The sequence below is a fragment of the Meleagris gallopavo genome, chromosome 19 (genome assembly GCF_905368555.1).
Source record: "Meleagris gallopavo chromosome 19, MGAL_WU_HG_1.1, whole genome shotgun sequence".
NCBI classification, from domain to species: domain Eukaryota; kingdom Metazoa; phylum Chordata; class Aves; order Galliformes; family Phasianidae; genus Meleagris; species Meleagris gallopavo.
Window position 1 is genome coordinate 6,278,139 of NC_139422.1, and position 13,252 is coordinate 6,291,390.

Below are 13,252 nucleotides of genomic sequence, written 5' to 3' on the forward strand. Positions count from 1 at the left end.
CCTTACCAGAGCTCACTCACAAAGACAACATTGGTTTCTTTTTAGGTCTCAGATCTCATCAGGCCACAGCAGTCATAGTACAAACAGTCCCTCTCAAGTCAGTGTTGGAAAGGGACAGCACAATACCAACCTGGGTCATAAAGCCCTGAATTTGAACACAAGAGCCTGGAGATAACAACCTGGCTTGCAAGCAAAATCCCTAACTCATGTTACTGCAGCAAGGTGCCACACTCTTGGGCAGAAGCATGCAAGACTATCTCCATGCAAAACCCCATGCATAGCAAACATTACTGTTCGCTTGCTTAAGACAGACGCGTTGTATTCCAGAAGAAGAATACTTCATTCTTAAGAGAAATAATTCCACTTTTATTGTGAAATGTTAATGATGACAGGATGCTTTCTTAAAATAGGTATTTCTTCCCCCCTGCAACCTCATTTTACTGGTTACTTCTTCTTCATCAACACAGTGAAAAGAATCCAGTAATAACACTTAGAATGAACCTTCTCCTTTTTTATCTCTAGATCTCCAAGAGCAACATACAAAGAAACTTAAGTGTCATTATCAATAAGTGTTAACTAGATCTTTGACTCAGATTCCACAGTCCTGTTGATTATTCATCACAAGGACTCACTGGGTTCAAACAGACCTCCCAGGCTTTAATCTGCAGTTTGTACTGCCACTGCAAGAGGAAAAGGATTCCAGCTGACGAAGCAGCAAGAGCAAAACTCAAGGCACATTTATATAAATGAAAGCTCTTCTGTTCCTATAAAAACAGACAATAAAATACACAAAATAAGTAGAATTCTCTTCATTCAGCCAACGTACATCTGCCTTCAGCCTTCCCTGAGGCAGTAGTGGAACACGAGGAAGACTCACTGTTACCACGTTACCAACACACACACTTTTCTATTAAATAAATTAGACTTACTGGTACAAAAGGAAAACAGTCTGGCTGTTTTTTTTGTTTGTTTTTTTGTGTTTTTTTTTCCCCTCTTTTTTGTTTTGGTAAGGTTAGGTCTGGGTTGTTTTTTTGTTTTGTTTTTATTTTATATTTTGCTCTTGTTCTTCATTAAAAAAAAAAAATCACATAGCTAAGAAATCTGCATTTGCACAAGGAAATGAGAAGTTATATTTGCCCAATTAAATCTTAAAATAATTTTGCATACTGTACAAATATACAACATTTACAACCTTAACTTCCTAGATGACAAAATTCACTGCCATTCCAAGTAATGCAACTCTCCAACTTTTCTCTTCAAAAGCTCTTAACTGCCAGATACACAGTCCCTTTTGTAACTAGAGACATTTAAAATGATGGATCTTCTGACAGTAGTAGTATTACTATAAGAGAGTCCCAGGTGCACTAAATATTTTAAAGTACATTCTTTGTTAGATAGAAACCTGGGAATAGATTTTCATTAACGAGCCAACACTGAAGTACTGGAGTCAGTGAGAGGTCCTTCTTCGCTTGGCACTGCTGGAGTCTGTGCTCACTGATGACGACTCTGATGTTCTCCTCATTGAAGTACGTGGGTCTTTGTTCCACTTACTGCTATTACATTGACCTCTTTCACTGCTGGCTTTCGAATGGCGTTCTGGCAACTGAGCTCTCCTGTCACCCTCTAGTTTAGCTGCATAAGGTGACGTGGAAGGCATGTCACACTGTCCCTTTGTTTGTTGGTGCTTCCTAGAAGGCTCCGTTCTGGAAATCCGATCCCTGGCAGCTGAGGACGCATCCAGACGCTGCTGCAGCGTTGATTCTCGACTCCTGTGGGCTGACTGACTGCTGTGTTTTGGGTCCTGCTCCTTCCCTTTAGTTTCAGTCCTGCTGGCCATACTTGCCAGCCTTGGGTCCCGCGGTTTCTCTTTATCAGCAGGGAGTGCTGCAGCCTCCACTGGTGCAGAGATGCTGGCTCTCCGGGAGTCTGCAACCTGAGTTCCCTGTGGCACTGCATGGCCAGAACCAGCACCAAGTTCCCGTGGTCTGCTGGCCTCCCTTGGATTTGCAGGCTCACCTACCTTCCTACTAGAAGAAGCCGCCTCTGCCAGAGGAGCTTTTGTTGTCCCTGCTTTGGTGGGAAGCTGGCATGGGGGATTCTGTGGTGTTGGTTTGAGCTTCAGAATCTTAAGTGCATCTTTCTTGTAGCTTTTGTCTGATGTCTTGATAATTGCACCTCTTCTCTGAGCATCCTGAATCAACTCGTTCCAGTCTTTATTCTCCTTAATGGTAAAGAACAAAAAAAAAAAAACCCACCCACACCAAAAGAAAACATTTATCAGAAGGAAAACAACACATGGACAGAGGTTTTGGAGGATACAAAACCCCTTTAATCAAGGTACCTGACAACTGTAACGGAAACCACATAATGTTCCTTCTGGAATAGAAGGATCTAAACTTTCACTGGCGAAACAGCAGTAGGCACTCTGGCTGCTGTAACACAGGGAAGGTTACTTTCAGCAATCTGAACTACTGTTTAAGTGATAATTTCTGTATCTATGAAGGCCTAGAGTATTTCCAGTGTGAAATGTGGGTCTAATGCCCCCTAGTGATGCAGCTAACCTCCCTTGCAATGGAAAAAGAATAAAACCAAAAACAATAAGACAAAGTCTATTCAAGAGTACTTCTGCACATTTCACAGGACCTTTATGACCCCCTCCCCCCAGATATGCATATCTGTTTCAGAAACATTTGTTTCAAAAAAAAAAAAATACCATCAAATAGTATTTTCAGAAACCACACGGCTATACAGAGTAGCGTCAAAACCAATCTGAACATCAGGGGAATGTTTGGGGTGTTTTGCAGTTTTCAATCTTTCCTTGCTCTAGAATCCTATGACAACTGCAGTAAGTGGAAGAACAGTAAGGATCAAGAAGGAAAGTATCTCTGCCATCGTTCTATCTCGCCTATCTTTGAAGCCTCCGTTCTTCAGCTGTAGAGGCCTGTGTTATAATTTAGTTACTGAAAATACTGACTCGACCTAAAAGGATAGATTACAGTCATTTGATTAACACTGTACCTACCATGAGTGTTTTCAGTCTTCCAAGGATGAAGAGGCTGAATCTGGCTCGGGTAATTGTAACATTCAAACGCTGAAGACTTGCCAGAAACCTAGGAGACATGACAAAATGGAGCTCCTGAGTTACTTCTTGGAAGAGACTTAAAAGCAGTAAGGAAATATTCAGTTAATGTGAGATGAAGACAACAGAAACAGCCCATGACCCATTCCCAGATGCCACTGCAGCAGCCCTGCTTTACATGAAGGCCTTCAGATGAATTGCTTTTCCTTCTTTCTCCACTGATGCCTTGCAGGGAATTCCAGTCCTTTCCAGCTCTTACCATCAATGTTTCCTTTCTTAGTGCAAATCCCCTCTTAATGCCAACTACTGCTTCCTTAAATGTTCCTCAAAGTACAGAAGTCATCAACCTCACTTCACCTATCAAGACTTTAAGCTTCTTTTTGACTTGAACTGAAATAGATTAACAATATTTGGCATGATTAATGGAAAAAATTTCTACTGAAATGCTGAATGTTGGACTTCAACATTTTATTTTAAAAGTGAATTACTCTGGCAGAATATGAAGGAAAACCTGCTATATCATGTTTCAAGATCAGAAAAGCACAACACAACCCTTGCAGAAGAAAATATTCATGTTGCAAGCATGAGATTACCTAGCCTGTTTCCGTGGGATCACAAACCAAGGTGCTGAAACCTACAAATAAACATTCAGTGTATTCTTGAACACTGATTTCCGTTAGGGCTCCTCCCCAACAAATCTTCAGAGTGGAAAAAAAACAAAGGCACCTCTCAGTTATGAAACTTACATTCTTCCTATAATGAAGAAGTTCCCAAAATGCACAGCTTATTCTGTACTAACAAAGCTTGCAATTCAAAGACAAGTCTCTGCACAACTTAATTTCAATGGATCCAACATCAGTGCCTGACAGCGTGGTGATGACGCTGCTGACCTACAAGACCTGCAGTAAAGACTGCAAAAGTCACAGAACCACACCAGAGGATTTGGCCACTGAGTGAAAAAGGACAGAGGCAGGGGAGCAGATCCAACAGCACAGATGATACAAATCTACAGGTCTTAAAGAAGCAACAACAACAACAAAAAAAAGTGGTCTTGAAAGAACATCATAGTCTTAACAGCATTTAAAATTGAAAGAGGACAAGAGGTTTGGTCTAAGAAAAGGAAAAAAATCCTTTAACTGTCGTGTCTTGTGAGATTTTTTTCCTCCTTTTGCAAGGTACTTTCAGAGCAAATTTAATGCTGGACTAGCAACCTTGGAGACCAAAATACTTTGCTCAGCTAAGAGATCAGCAGTAATGGTGATGGCAAACATTCCCAGCACATCTTGCCAATGACACTTGACTTTGTAACAGAGATGCCCAACTCATCAGTACATATAGCTTTTAAGGCATACCACTGCCAAAGTTTTATTATGTAAATCTCCAGCACAGTAAGTTGCAAAGTTTTGTTCTGAAAGAACAGATAGAGGTTATGTCCCAGGCCAGCCAGAAGCACTGGCAGGTTCTAGCTGCCTTCAGTTTCCAATCTCAATCAACTAGATTAAGATACCTTCAGAAGGCATCATTGTTTAACACAATTTGGGTCTTTTATCCTTCCCAAAGCAGCACAGGTCAACATAATTAAAAGCCCTTAAGCTAACAACTAGGAAATTAGTACCAGAAAAGCATAAACAGCTTAGTGAAACCTGGTGTGTGGAAACAAAGATTTCTGTTTATGTGAACAGCCTTCCCATGGATTAATTTAAAAGCTAATGAACTAGAAGGCAGCACACTACTGCCATTTCTAAATTGAAGCAATCAGTAAGCTACGGAGAATATTATTAAAGTAAATTAAAGTAAATTAATAACTGTGTAACTGTTGTCTGGAGGGACAAACAGTACACCTGGCATTCAGTTCCTTCTGTTTCAGACTGGAAAAAAACCTACATGAACTATCAAATCTGCAAGCTTAATTCAAGACTTTCTGCATATCAACATAGGCATGCTGCTCTACAAATCAAAGATACAGCTGCTCTGCATGACATTCCCAAACTACAGGATGGTAACAGGTTGGCCGTGCTTTTACAGACAGAATGCTGTATTAATAATCTAACAATGGTGACAAAAAATGTTAAATCACAGTACAGAGTAAAAGCTAAAAGCAAAGTCCTGCAGTACACTAAGGAGCCTGCCAAAACTAAACAATGCCAGGCTAAAACAGATCTGTGCATTCATCAACATATAACGCAGAACATACTTAGCACTGGGGGGGATGTCAAACCACTGACATCAATTCATGCAGATGGCTTTTCATCTGCTAGCTGTGGTGACTTGTTCTCTAATAACTTTTCTACTGAGAATGTTTAAAATATAATGACAATATCTAGAGTGTTACTGGGAATGAGACTTGGAAATCACTGGAGATGGACGTACCCAATGGAGCCTTTGGAGCTGTTTGCCCGGACACACGTCACTATGATGCAATCCTTCTCTCGTCCCTGAAATGCATCCACTGTATCCACTTCTCCTGGGCTGTTGAAGAAAATATTAATCAAGCCATTAAGTTGTTAGTTGGATTTTTAAGCAACACACTGATGCAAGTGGCCTAAGCTATCCAGAACGATCAGCTGTCAGAACTATTCAAACTAAGTTTCTGCTTCTGAACTTGAAAAGATTCAGTGTGTGGATATAAAGCAAAATTTCCTTTTTTGAGACCAAGATCACTGCTAAAAAGCTGTTCAGTTCCACATCACTTGGAATTTTAGATTTTCTTTCAAGTCAGCTACACTCGGAACAGCAATATAATCAAAGCACACAGACAAGCAATAACTAAGAAATGGTACAAAGAGACCACATTTGTTTTAAGAGAAAGGGTTGGTGACATCCTTTTTTAAAGGCATTACCAAGTGCAGATTTTGGCACTACACACAGAACTTTTAAAGTTTTTGCTGTGATTTTAAGAGGGTAATCAAGGGACTAATACACAAGAGCCACTTCCCATTTGAAACATCATGGTTTATTTACCTGTTATTCTTGAACACTCTGTCGAGTTCTTCTTGAATTTTCTTTTTCTGTGCACTGTAAGGTGTAATTATTCCAATGCGACGAAGACCTAGATCCTTCCTTTTTTCTTTAATTGTTCTAATTATTTCTAACACCAGTTTCACTTCTTGGGGATTACTAAAAGAGCTGAACAAGAAATGAAAGAAATGTTAAAAAAAATATACATCTGACAGCTTCTGAATTCAACAGTTCAGTCAAATTGGAAGTGGAATTGAGATTCAAAGACCCCCTTGGAACTTTCAGAGCTTCCTTCACAGATGTTCAAAGACCTTTACAAGCAGGCCCTGACAAGGTACTAACAATGAGAAACGTTAACCATGAAAGGCTACATGCCCCCTTAAAATTATATAGCTTTGCTTTCCTCACAGAACATACAGAAGGGAGGACCGAGCCTGCCATCTTCTGGTCTTACCTCAGCATGCAGCTGTGAAGAAAAAGTAACTGATTAAAAATAAATAAAATACATCAGAAACTCAAACCACCGCTTGAGTTAGCATGAACTGTAAGGATTCACTGGCATCTAGCAGACAGTCACAACAGGATTAAAACTATATTCAGGTAAGTAAATAAACCCCCCCACCACCACAAATCAACATCTGCTTCCAGCTAAATTCTTCCCATAAATCAAACCAAGTTGAAAATGCAGTTCTGGCTACTTAATGCATACTGGAAACAATACAGCAAAGAACACAACTCTTTGGCTGGTAACTGATTCTCAGCACACGTTTGGCAGAGTAGACTGCAGGACTTACTCTTTGTCACGCTCCTCACGGCCATCTCCTACATCAAAAACAAGATAGGGCTGGAATGGCCACTCCGAAGAACATCTGTTCTCTTCTGTTGCTCTGTAAATAAGTTTCATCACTAGGTAACCACAAGAAACTGATGCATCATTTATTTCCACCATCGTTTCCATAAAAGCAACCTTCAGCTATTTTTCAGAGCTCTTAATTTTCACTGTTACCTGAATAAACTGAAACCTAAAAATGAACTCCATACAGTAAAGGGTATGATCCTTTTTGAGTGAAGTAATTATGTATAACAGCAAGCACTAAGAGATTAAATGCAAGTCTCCCACTAAGCATCCTCCCCCACAACCTCAAGAATTTTTAGAATAAAAACCAAAATCCTGATATGAAAAGGCTCATTTGAAATGCCCACTGCTCAGAAATCAGGACAGACAGCTACTCACTTGTCAGTCTTTAGAGTCCTGCCATAAACATAACTGGATGGGAAAAGGCAGATGTCAGGGTGCATCCGGTACTGCACGGTCAGCTGCACAACCGGCAGACGTCGTAGAAGATTATTCTGCACTTGATCTTCCAGGTGTCTCTGTAGGCGTGCCATTAAGGACTGACCATAGCCATATTCCTGAGCTTTCTGTCAGAAGGAAACACGAGTGATTTCTGAGGAATTAGGTCCAAATTTAACGATAAAAATTTGCTTTTTAGACTTGGTACTATTTGATAACACTGATGAAATGACAACACTTGTACTTCATTTCTACATTTGCATTTATGCCTTCTGAAATACTGCAATTTTAAGCACAGTAATAATGAAAAGCGAGGTCTCCCAGCAGGGATCTCTAAATAAGCACATAAATTAAAAAAAAAAAAACAGTGCTTCTAAAAAAGGCAGTCTTTTTCCTCTTTTCTTTGTCAGGTGTTTAAAAGACTTCTCTTTATCGCTAGATGCAAAATAAGAGTGCCCATACATTCATTCTTAGAACACACTGATAGGGTAAAAAAGTCCTCACACAAACAGCAGTCTTCATCCTAATCCTGCCTTCCTTAAGGAATGTGACAGTGGATGAAGCTCACAATGGTGTAACTGAGCCTGCAGCAGTGCAGTCGATCACAAATGAAGTGGCTAGGTTGCATGGAAGTTTGTGCTACCATAAGCTATTCTTACTGGTGCAAGAGATTAGTTGCAAGTCTACAGAAGTCACACTCACATCAACCTCAGCTTTACTAAGACATCTGAAGGCAGTATTGATACAGGCTCCACGTAACACACTAAACAGGAATCCCTGGCAGTATAAAATGCTGTAACCTGACAGATGCCATGATCTGACTTTGAAGTGTTGTTGTTGTTTTTTTTCTTTTTTATGTTTTTTACATGGTTCTTACACTATACCCACTAGATAGTATATCTAGTAAAAAAAAATACAGTTTGAACACTTACTATTGATTTTATAGTGGGAGGGAGCTGCCTGGGATCTCCAACAAGGACGAGTTTATTACAGCGATGAATCAGTGGAATCAGTGTTTCAACTTCACAGGACTGCCCTGCCTTTTGTATACATGAATAGGACAAAAAAGCAGAAGTTGTAAGCAAAGGACTGGAGGCATGTAAAGTGTTCTGTAATACCAGTTAGAATTAACAACAAAAAAAAAGCTTTCTAAGGCTTAAAAAAAAAAACAACTCTCTAGTAAAAACTCAAACCAGGTTATTATTTTATTATTAAACATGCAGAGCTTCCCAAACAGATACAAACATAACACAGTCGTATACAAATCTCTATAGCAAGAACCACATTTGAGCCATGATTTTTAAATAAAAGCTGTGTGATGCTTTAGTGACAGCCAAGTCAGCAAAAAAAAAAAAAAAAAAGCAATTAGTACTTATTCTTTCTTCTCGTTGCTCTGTGTGACAGAACAGGCTGTTATCAGACAGAATGTGGGGACAGGGTAGTCAGCCCAGATCATATTACATCAGCAAGCAGCCACAAGTAGCCTAAGCAGAGAACAAGGAAGACTTCAAGCATGGAACAAGACGAAATTCTAAACAGCTTTACTGACCTCGTCCACAATGACACAGCTGAAAGGATCGAGTCCTTGTCGCCAAAAAGCAGATTCCAGCAGACCTCCTCCGCTTGTGCTCAGTGTGCAGCAGATTATATCAGACTCCAAGATGATATCTGTCTGAACCTTCTGAGAGTGCCCTCGAACCTTAAGTACAATAGAACACCATGTATTTTCTTCTCTTTTTGTTTTCATCAACTGCCCTCAAGTAATTTTTAACTGCCTGGACAATTCTAACTGCCAAACCAAACACCAGTAATAGATCATCCCAATGAAACTTATCTCCATGACTGCAAATGGAAGTCACAGAAGCTGACTCCAAGTAGTACTCTCACTTTAAATCACAGATCAATCCTATTGAAGTGGCAAACTTTTGCCTCTACAATTATGCAATCTAACTCTGTGTTTGCTATCAGGTTTGAAAGTGCGGATTGGCACTCCCCCCTTCCACACACAAAATCTCAGGCTGTCACTTTCCTAGAAAGGCTTAAACATACCTCAACTCCAGCAGGTCTGCAAGAGGCATGAAAGTGGTGATGAATATAGGTCAAATTAAATGAAGGTTGTGAGCTCATTTCTATCTTCTTCACCCAATATGCTACATTTCCTTTTAAATCCACTCTCTAAGAGAGAATTCTCAAATCATTTTTCTCCTCAACACAACAGCCAGAGTACACATGTAACTCTCATCTGCCAATCCATAACTTAAAGCAGCTTGTCTTTTCCCTTTTCACTTGCTTATAAACACTACCAGCTATATCAAATCCAAATCTTCACCACAATTAAAGGATATCAAGTATCCAAATACATTACCTGAGGTTTATTAAGAGTCCTGAAGATAAATTCCTACCTCTTTCAGTTGAGAAGCAAGTTGCTGTCTCTCCTTTGAAAGTCTGCCAATTTCATCATCTAGCATTTGACTCTACATGAGGAAAAAAAGAATCCACATAAATATCAGGAATAATTAACAGCACATGTTCTACTTAACTTTCTTCTTTCCATACTAGAATTCATTTATCATTTAGACTGGTCCAGACTGTCTCTAAATATCAAGTGTGTCTGAAGAAATTGATCAGTTCCTTCAGAAAACCGTCAACATATTCACACTTTGCAACACATGATACTGCATTCTCACATTTCTGTGCAAACAGAAAAATGGTTTACCTTTAGAAATCTGTAACTTGAAAACAAATGCCAACTTTTTAGGCAAGATGATGGAAAACTTCCAAGCGCAAAACATTTCAAATGTCAGATTTTAAAGTTAAACAAAACAAAGCTTTGAAACACACAGTGAAAATAAATAATTAGTAGATATGGTTGCACTGAGAACTAAAGGGTAAACCAAATGGAAGTTGCTGGGCATTAGAGCAATACGTTCCATAACTGTGCAGCTGAAAACATCAGTATAAACAAACAAACAAACATCTCTGAAGTTCCTCATTCCTTATCCTGGATATCTTTAAAAGAAAGCATTTTTCATTCTCTGGATACAGTTATGAATACAAAAAAAAAAACCCACCCAAACAAATAAAACACTGTCAATTTATTACCTCCCTCTTTTCACATCTGTGCATGGCACGCTGACGAGAGAGCATGTCCAGTTTCTCATCCAGAGCTGCTTTTTTCTTCTGAATATCCTGGTCCCGGTCAGTTGGCTTTCGTTCTATAATAAATTGAAGGAAAATAAGCGGGGGGAATAGTTCAACTGGTTACAATAACAGCATTACATCATTAACAATGGCCAGAAAGTCAATTTTTGTTGCAGTTTCCTTTCTCCTATCGAGGTCTTTTATCTTGGACAATAAAATGAAGACGACACACTTTTTTTGGTTCCAACTGTAGCTCTCAAATGCTGCATAGTAATGTTGTTTAAAAAGAATGGCTTTAACATGCATTTATTATTATTTCTTTGAAATGTACAAGACATGGTGTTGCTTAACTTCTGGGGGTTTTACTTATAGACTTTAGGCTGTACTGAATGTTTATGAAGCACTCTGGCACGATGCATGCCATTGCAGAAAGAAAAATCTTACATCTGATCTCCTTTTTTCAAGGACATACAGTCCCAAGTGTATAACATCAACCAGCTCTTAAATAAAACCCGAAGAAAAGCCCAATTTGCACACTACTTACTCATTCTATGTTCAACTTGTTTATCCAGGCTAAAAGCCCGGACTTCACTGTTGATTGATCTTTCAGCACCCAGTCGCACTAATTTGATATCACCGCAGTTTCCTGTTTATAAAAATCAGACCCAAATTACTTTAGATTGCTTTAATCATCTTTGCACTTTAGTTTGAGAAGGGAAAAAAAAAATAAAAAAATATCAATGTAACAACAGCAGTACTGGTAACAATATATTCAAATTTTTAATTACTTGAATGTGATTTGATAATAACACTAAGAAGAAAGGGTAAACGTCTACATAAAGTGCAGTATACTTAAATAAAAAAATACATCTTTTTAATAAGCAAACTAACAGTGGTATAAGGATGCAGCATCAGTCCATAGTCTGCAAAAGAAAACAGCTGTACAGAGCAACACAGAAGTATTGCACCTAACCTGAAGGAGAAATTGTAACAACTGGTTTTGTCTACTTAACACACAGATTTTTTTATTACTTTTTTTTTTTTTTTTTTTAAATAAACCTTACCCAAAGGCTCTTGTTTGTTTTGGCATTTTTCCTTAAATGCAATGATGATCTTTTTCATGAGTTCATCAACTGCAGCGTTGGATGGTGCACAAACCAGAAAACGGCTCTGCTTCATCCTGGCATTTTTTTTGCTCGTTTTCTCAGTCCTAGTGTTCTGGAGATTAATTAACAATAAACCAAGACAGGCTCCTGAGATTGTTTCCACTTGCATTTCAGAAGTCAGACAGCACATTCAACTTAATCAGCATGCAGAGTATAGGTATATGTTACTTAAACTCTTTTAAGGTAAGCCTCACATCGAGTACAGCACGTCATTCAAACAAGTATCATTTGCACAAGCTCCCTTCAACAGTTATCTGATGGATGCTAATACAAAAACCATTAAACTGGACAGGTCAAATAGCACTGTTAAAAATATCTTAATACTTTGATGTATTACTTTTAATAAAACATACGTTCAGCAAATTTCTATTCTTTTTTAATTGTCTACGTTCTGTAAAGCAAATGTTTTCCAAAGCATCCAAAAATATTATTTCCACCATTGCAGCCTATTCTGTTCTGGTTTAACTAATTCAGTTTAATGAACTGCATCCCTAGTCATTATCACTCCTACTCTTCCATTTAGCTTAAGCTACCACTGACTTGCATTGAGAAACCAAACACCCACACAAGATGGCTGCCCCACATTCACCTACCTCGCTCAAAACACGAGACAAAAGTCCAACTATAGTTTTGGATTTCCCAGTTCCAGGTGGCCCATGGATAAGACAGATTTTGGCAAGCCCTGGATGTTGCTTTACCATGGCATAAGCTGTTTCAATGGCTCTCTTTTGATCTTCGTTGTATTCACTCATAGAAAACGTCTGAAGGAACCGACAGGAAAATACTGACTTAATGCTGATTAAGCATTATATAATCCCAGAATGTTCCCTTAGCTAAGGCTCACAAAATCAAAGTGCATGGAAGCTTTTGATGCCAGGTTTGCTCTTAGACGCATACCCAATCCTGACTGAAAAGCTGTAGTGATGCTTCCTCTACAAAACTGCATTACCTTTCCCACACTACTCTTAACTTCCTGAACAGACCACTCCAGCAAAGAAACAAAGGTGTCCCGTTGCACCTCAACAAATACAGCATCATCTCTATTCACCCAATCAACCAACTCTGAAAAGCAGAGTGACTCAGTGCTTTTGAAACCTTTCTTTTCACTCTTGGTCACCTCCAAAATCAGCGTGCAGAATCAGTTTTGCAAAATTCACAAGATCCAATTGCCCACCTGCCATTCCTATCACTTTCCCTAGGCATAGGACTTACAGCGTTTTCTGAAGCTACAGGCAAATCTCTTGGACAGAAGTCACTGTAACTTGGATTTATGATGGGTTTAGCCAAGGGACTCCTGCTCAGTAGTAGCAGACCTTTGAATGATCGCTGTGTGGGCACTAAGGAGCCAACCACCACACACTTCACTTGATTATTTATGAAGAATGACAAATTTCCTCGAGTTTGTACAGAAAGATGACAGACAATATGCTCCATTTGTCCTATTAAAAGAGAAGGGAGGAGAAATGACAATAAAAATTGTTAATTCAAAGAATATTCAAAATGATCACTGAAAGATATTCAAAAAAGTTACATAAAAATATTGTCAGAATTAGGAGTTGTCTTCTATTAGGCAAATAATTCTTGCCAAAATAACCTGTTTTCTTTGGGCAGCAT

The 13,252-nt window shown here is 38.9% G+C and overlaps 1 protein-coding gene across 2 annotated transcripts in view; it reads right to left on the minus strand.

Annotated features, from left to right (window-relative positions):
* Positions 1 to 636: 636 nt before the first annotated feature.
* The window catches only part of SETX (senataxin), a 28,267-nt gene continuing 15,651 nt past the window's right edge, over positions 637 to 13,252 (minus strand). For both annotated transcript variants that reach the window (XM_010720933.4, XM_085239528.1), the window contains 14 exons: positions 12,851 to 13,077; positions 12,232 to 12,399; positions 11,537 to 11,690; positions 11,017 to 11,118; positions 10,434 to 10,546; positions 9,734 to 9,805; positions 8,881 to 9,030; positions 8,264 to 8,371; positions 7,272 to 7,459; positions 6,832 to 6,924; positions 6,041 to 6,205; positions 5,450 to 5,548; positions 3,023 to 3,110; positions 637 to 2,221 (listed from right to left, as the gene is read on the minus strand). In XM_010720933.4, coding sequence (XP_010719235.2) covers positions 1,448 to 2,221; positions 3,023 to 3,110; positions 5,450 to 5,548; positions 6,041 to 6,205; positions 6,832 to 6,924; positions 7,272 to 7,459; positions 8,264 to 8,371; positions 8,881 to 9,030; positions 9,734 to 9,805; positions 10,434 to 10,546; positions 11,017 to 11,118; positions 11,537 to 11,690; positions 12,232 to 12,399; positions 12,851 to 13,077 — 2,501 coding nt within the window. In that variant the 3' untranslated portion in view covers positions 637 to 1,447. The remainder of the gene's footprint in view (positions 2,222 to 3,022; positions 3,111 to 5,449; positions 5,549 to 6,040; positions 6,206 to 6,831; positions 6,925 to 7,271; positions 7,460 to 8,263; positions 8,372 to 8,880; positions 9,031 to 9,733; positions 9,806 to 10,433; positions 10,547 to 11,016; positions 11,119 to 11,536; positions 11,691 to 12,231; positions 12,400 to 12,850; positions 13,078 to 13,252) is intronic.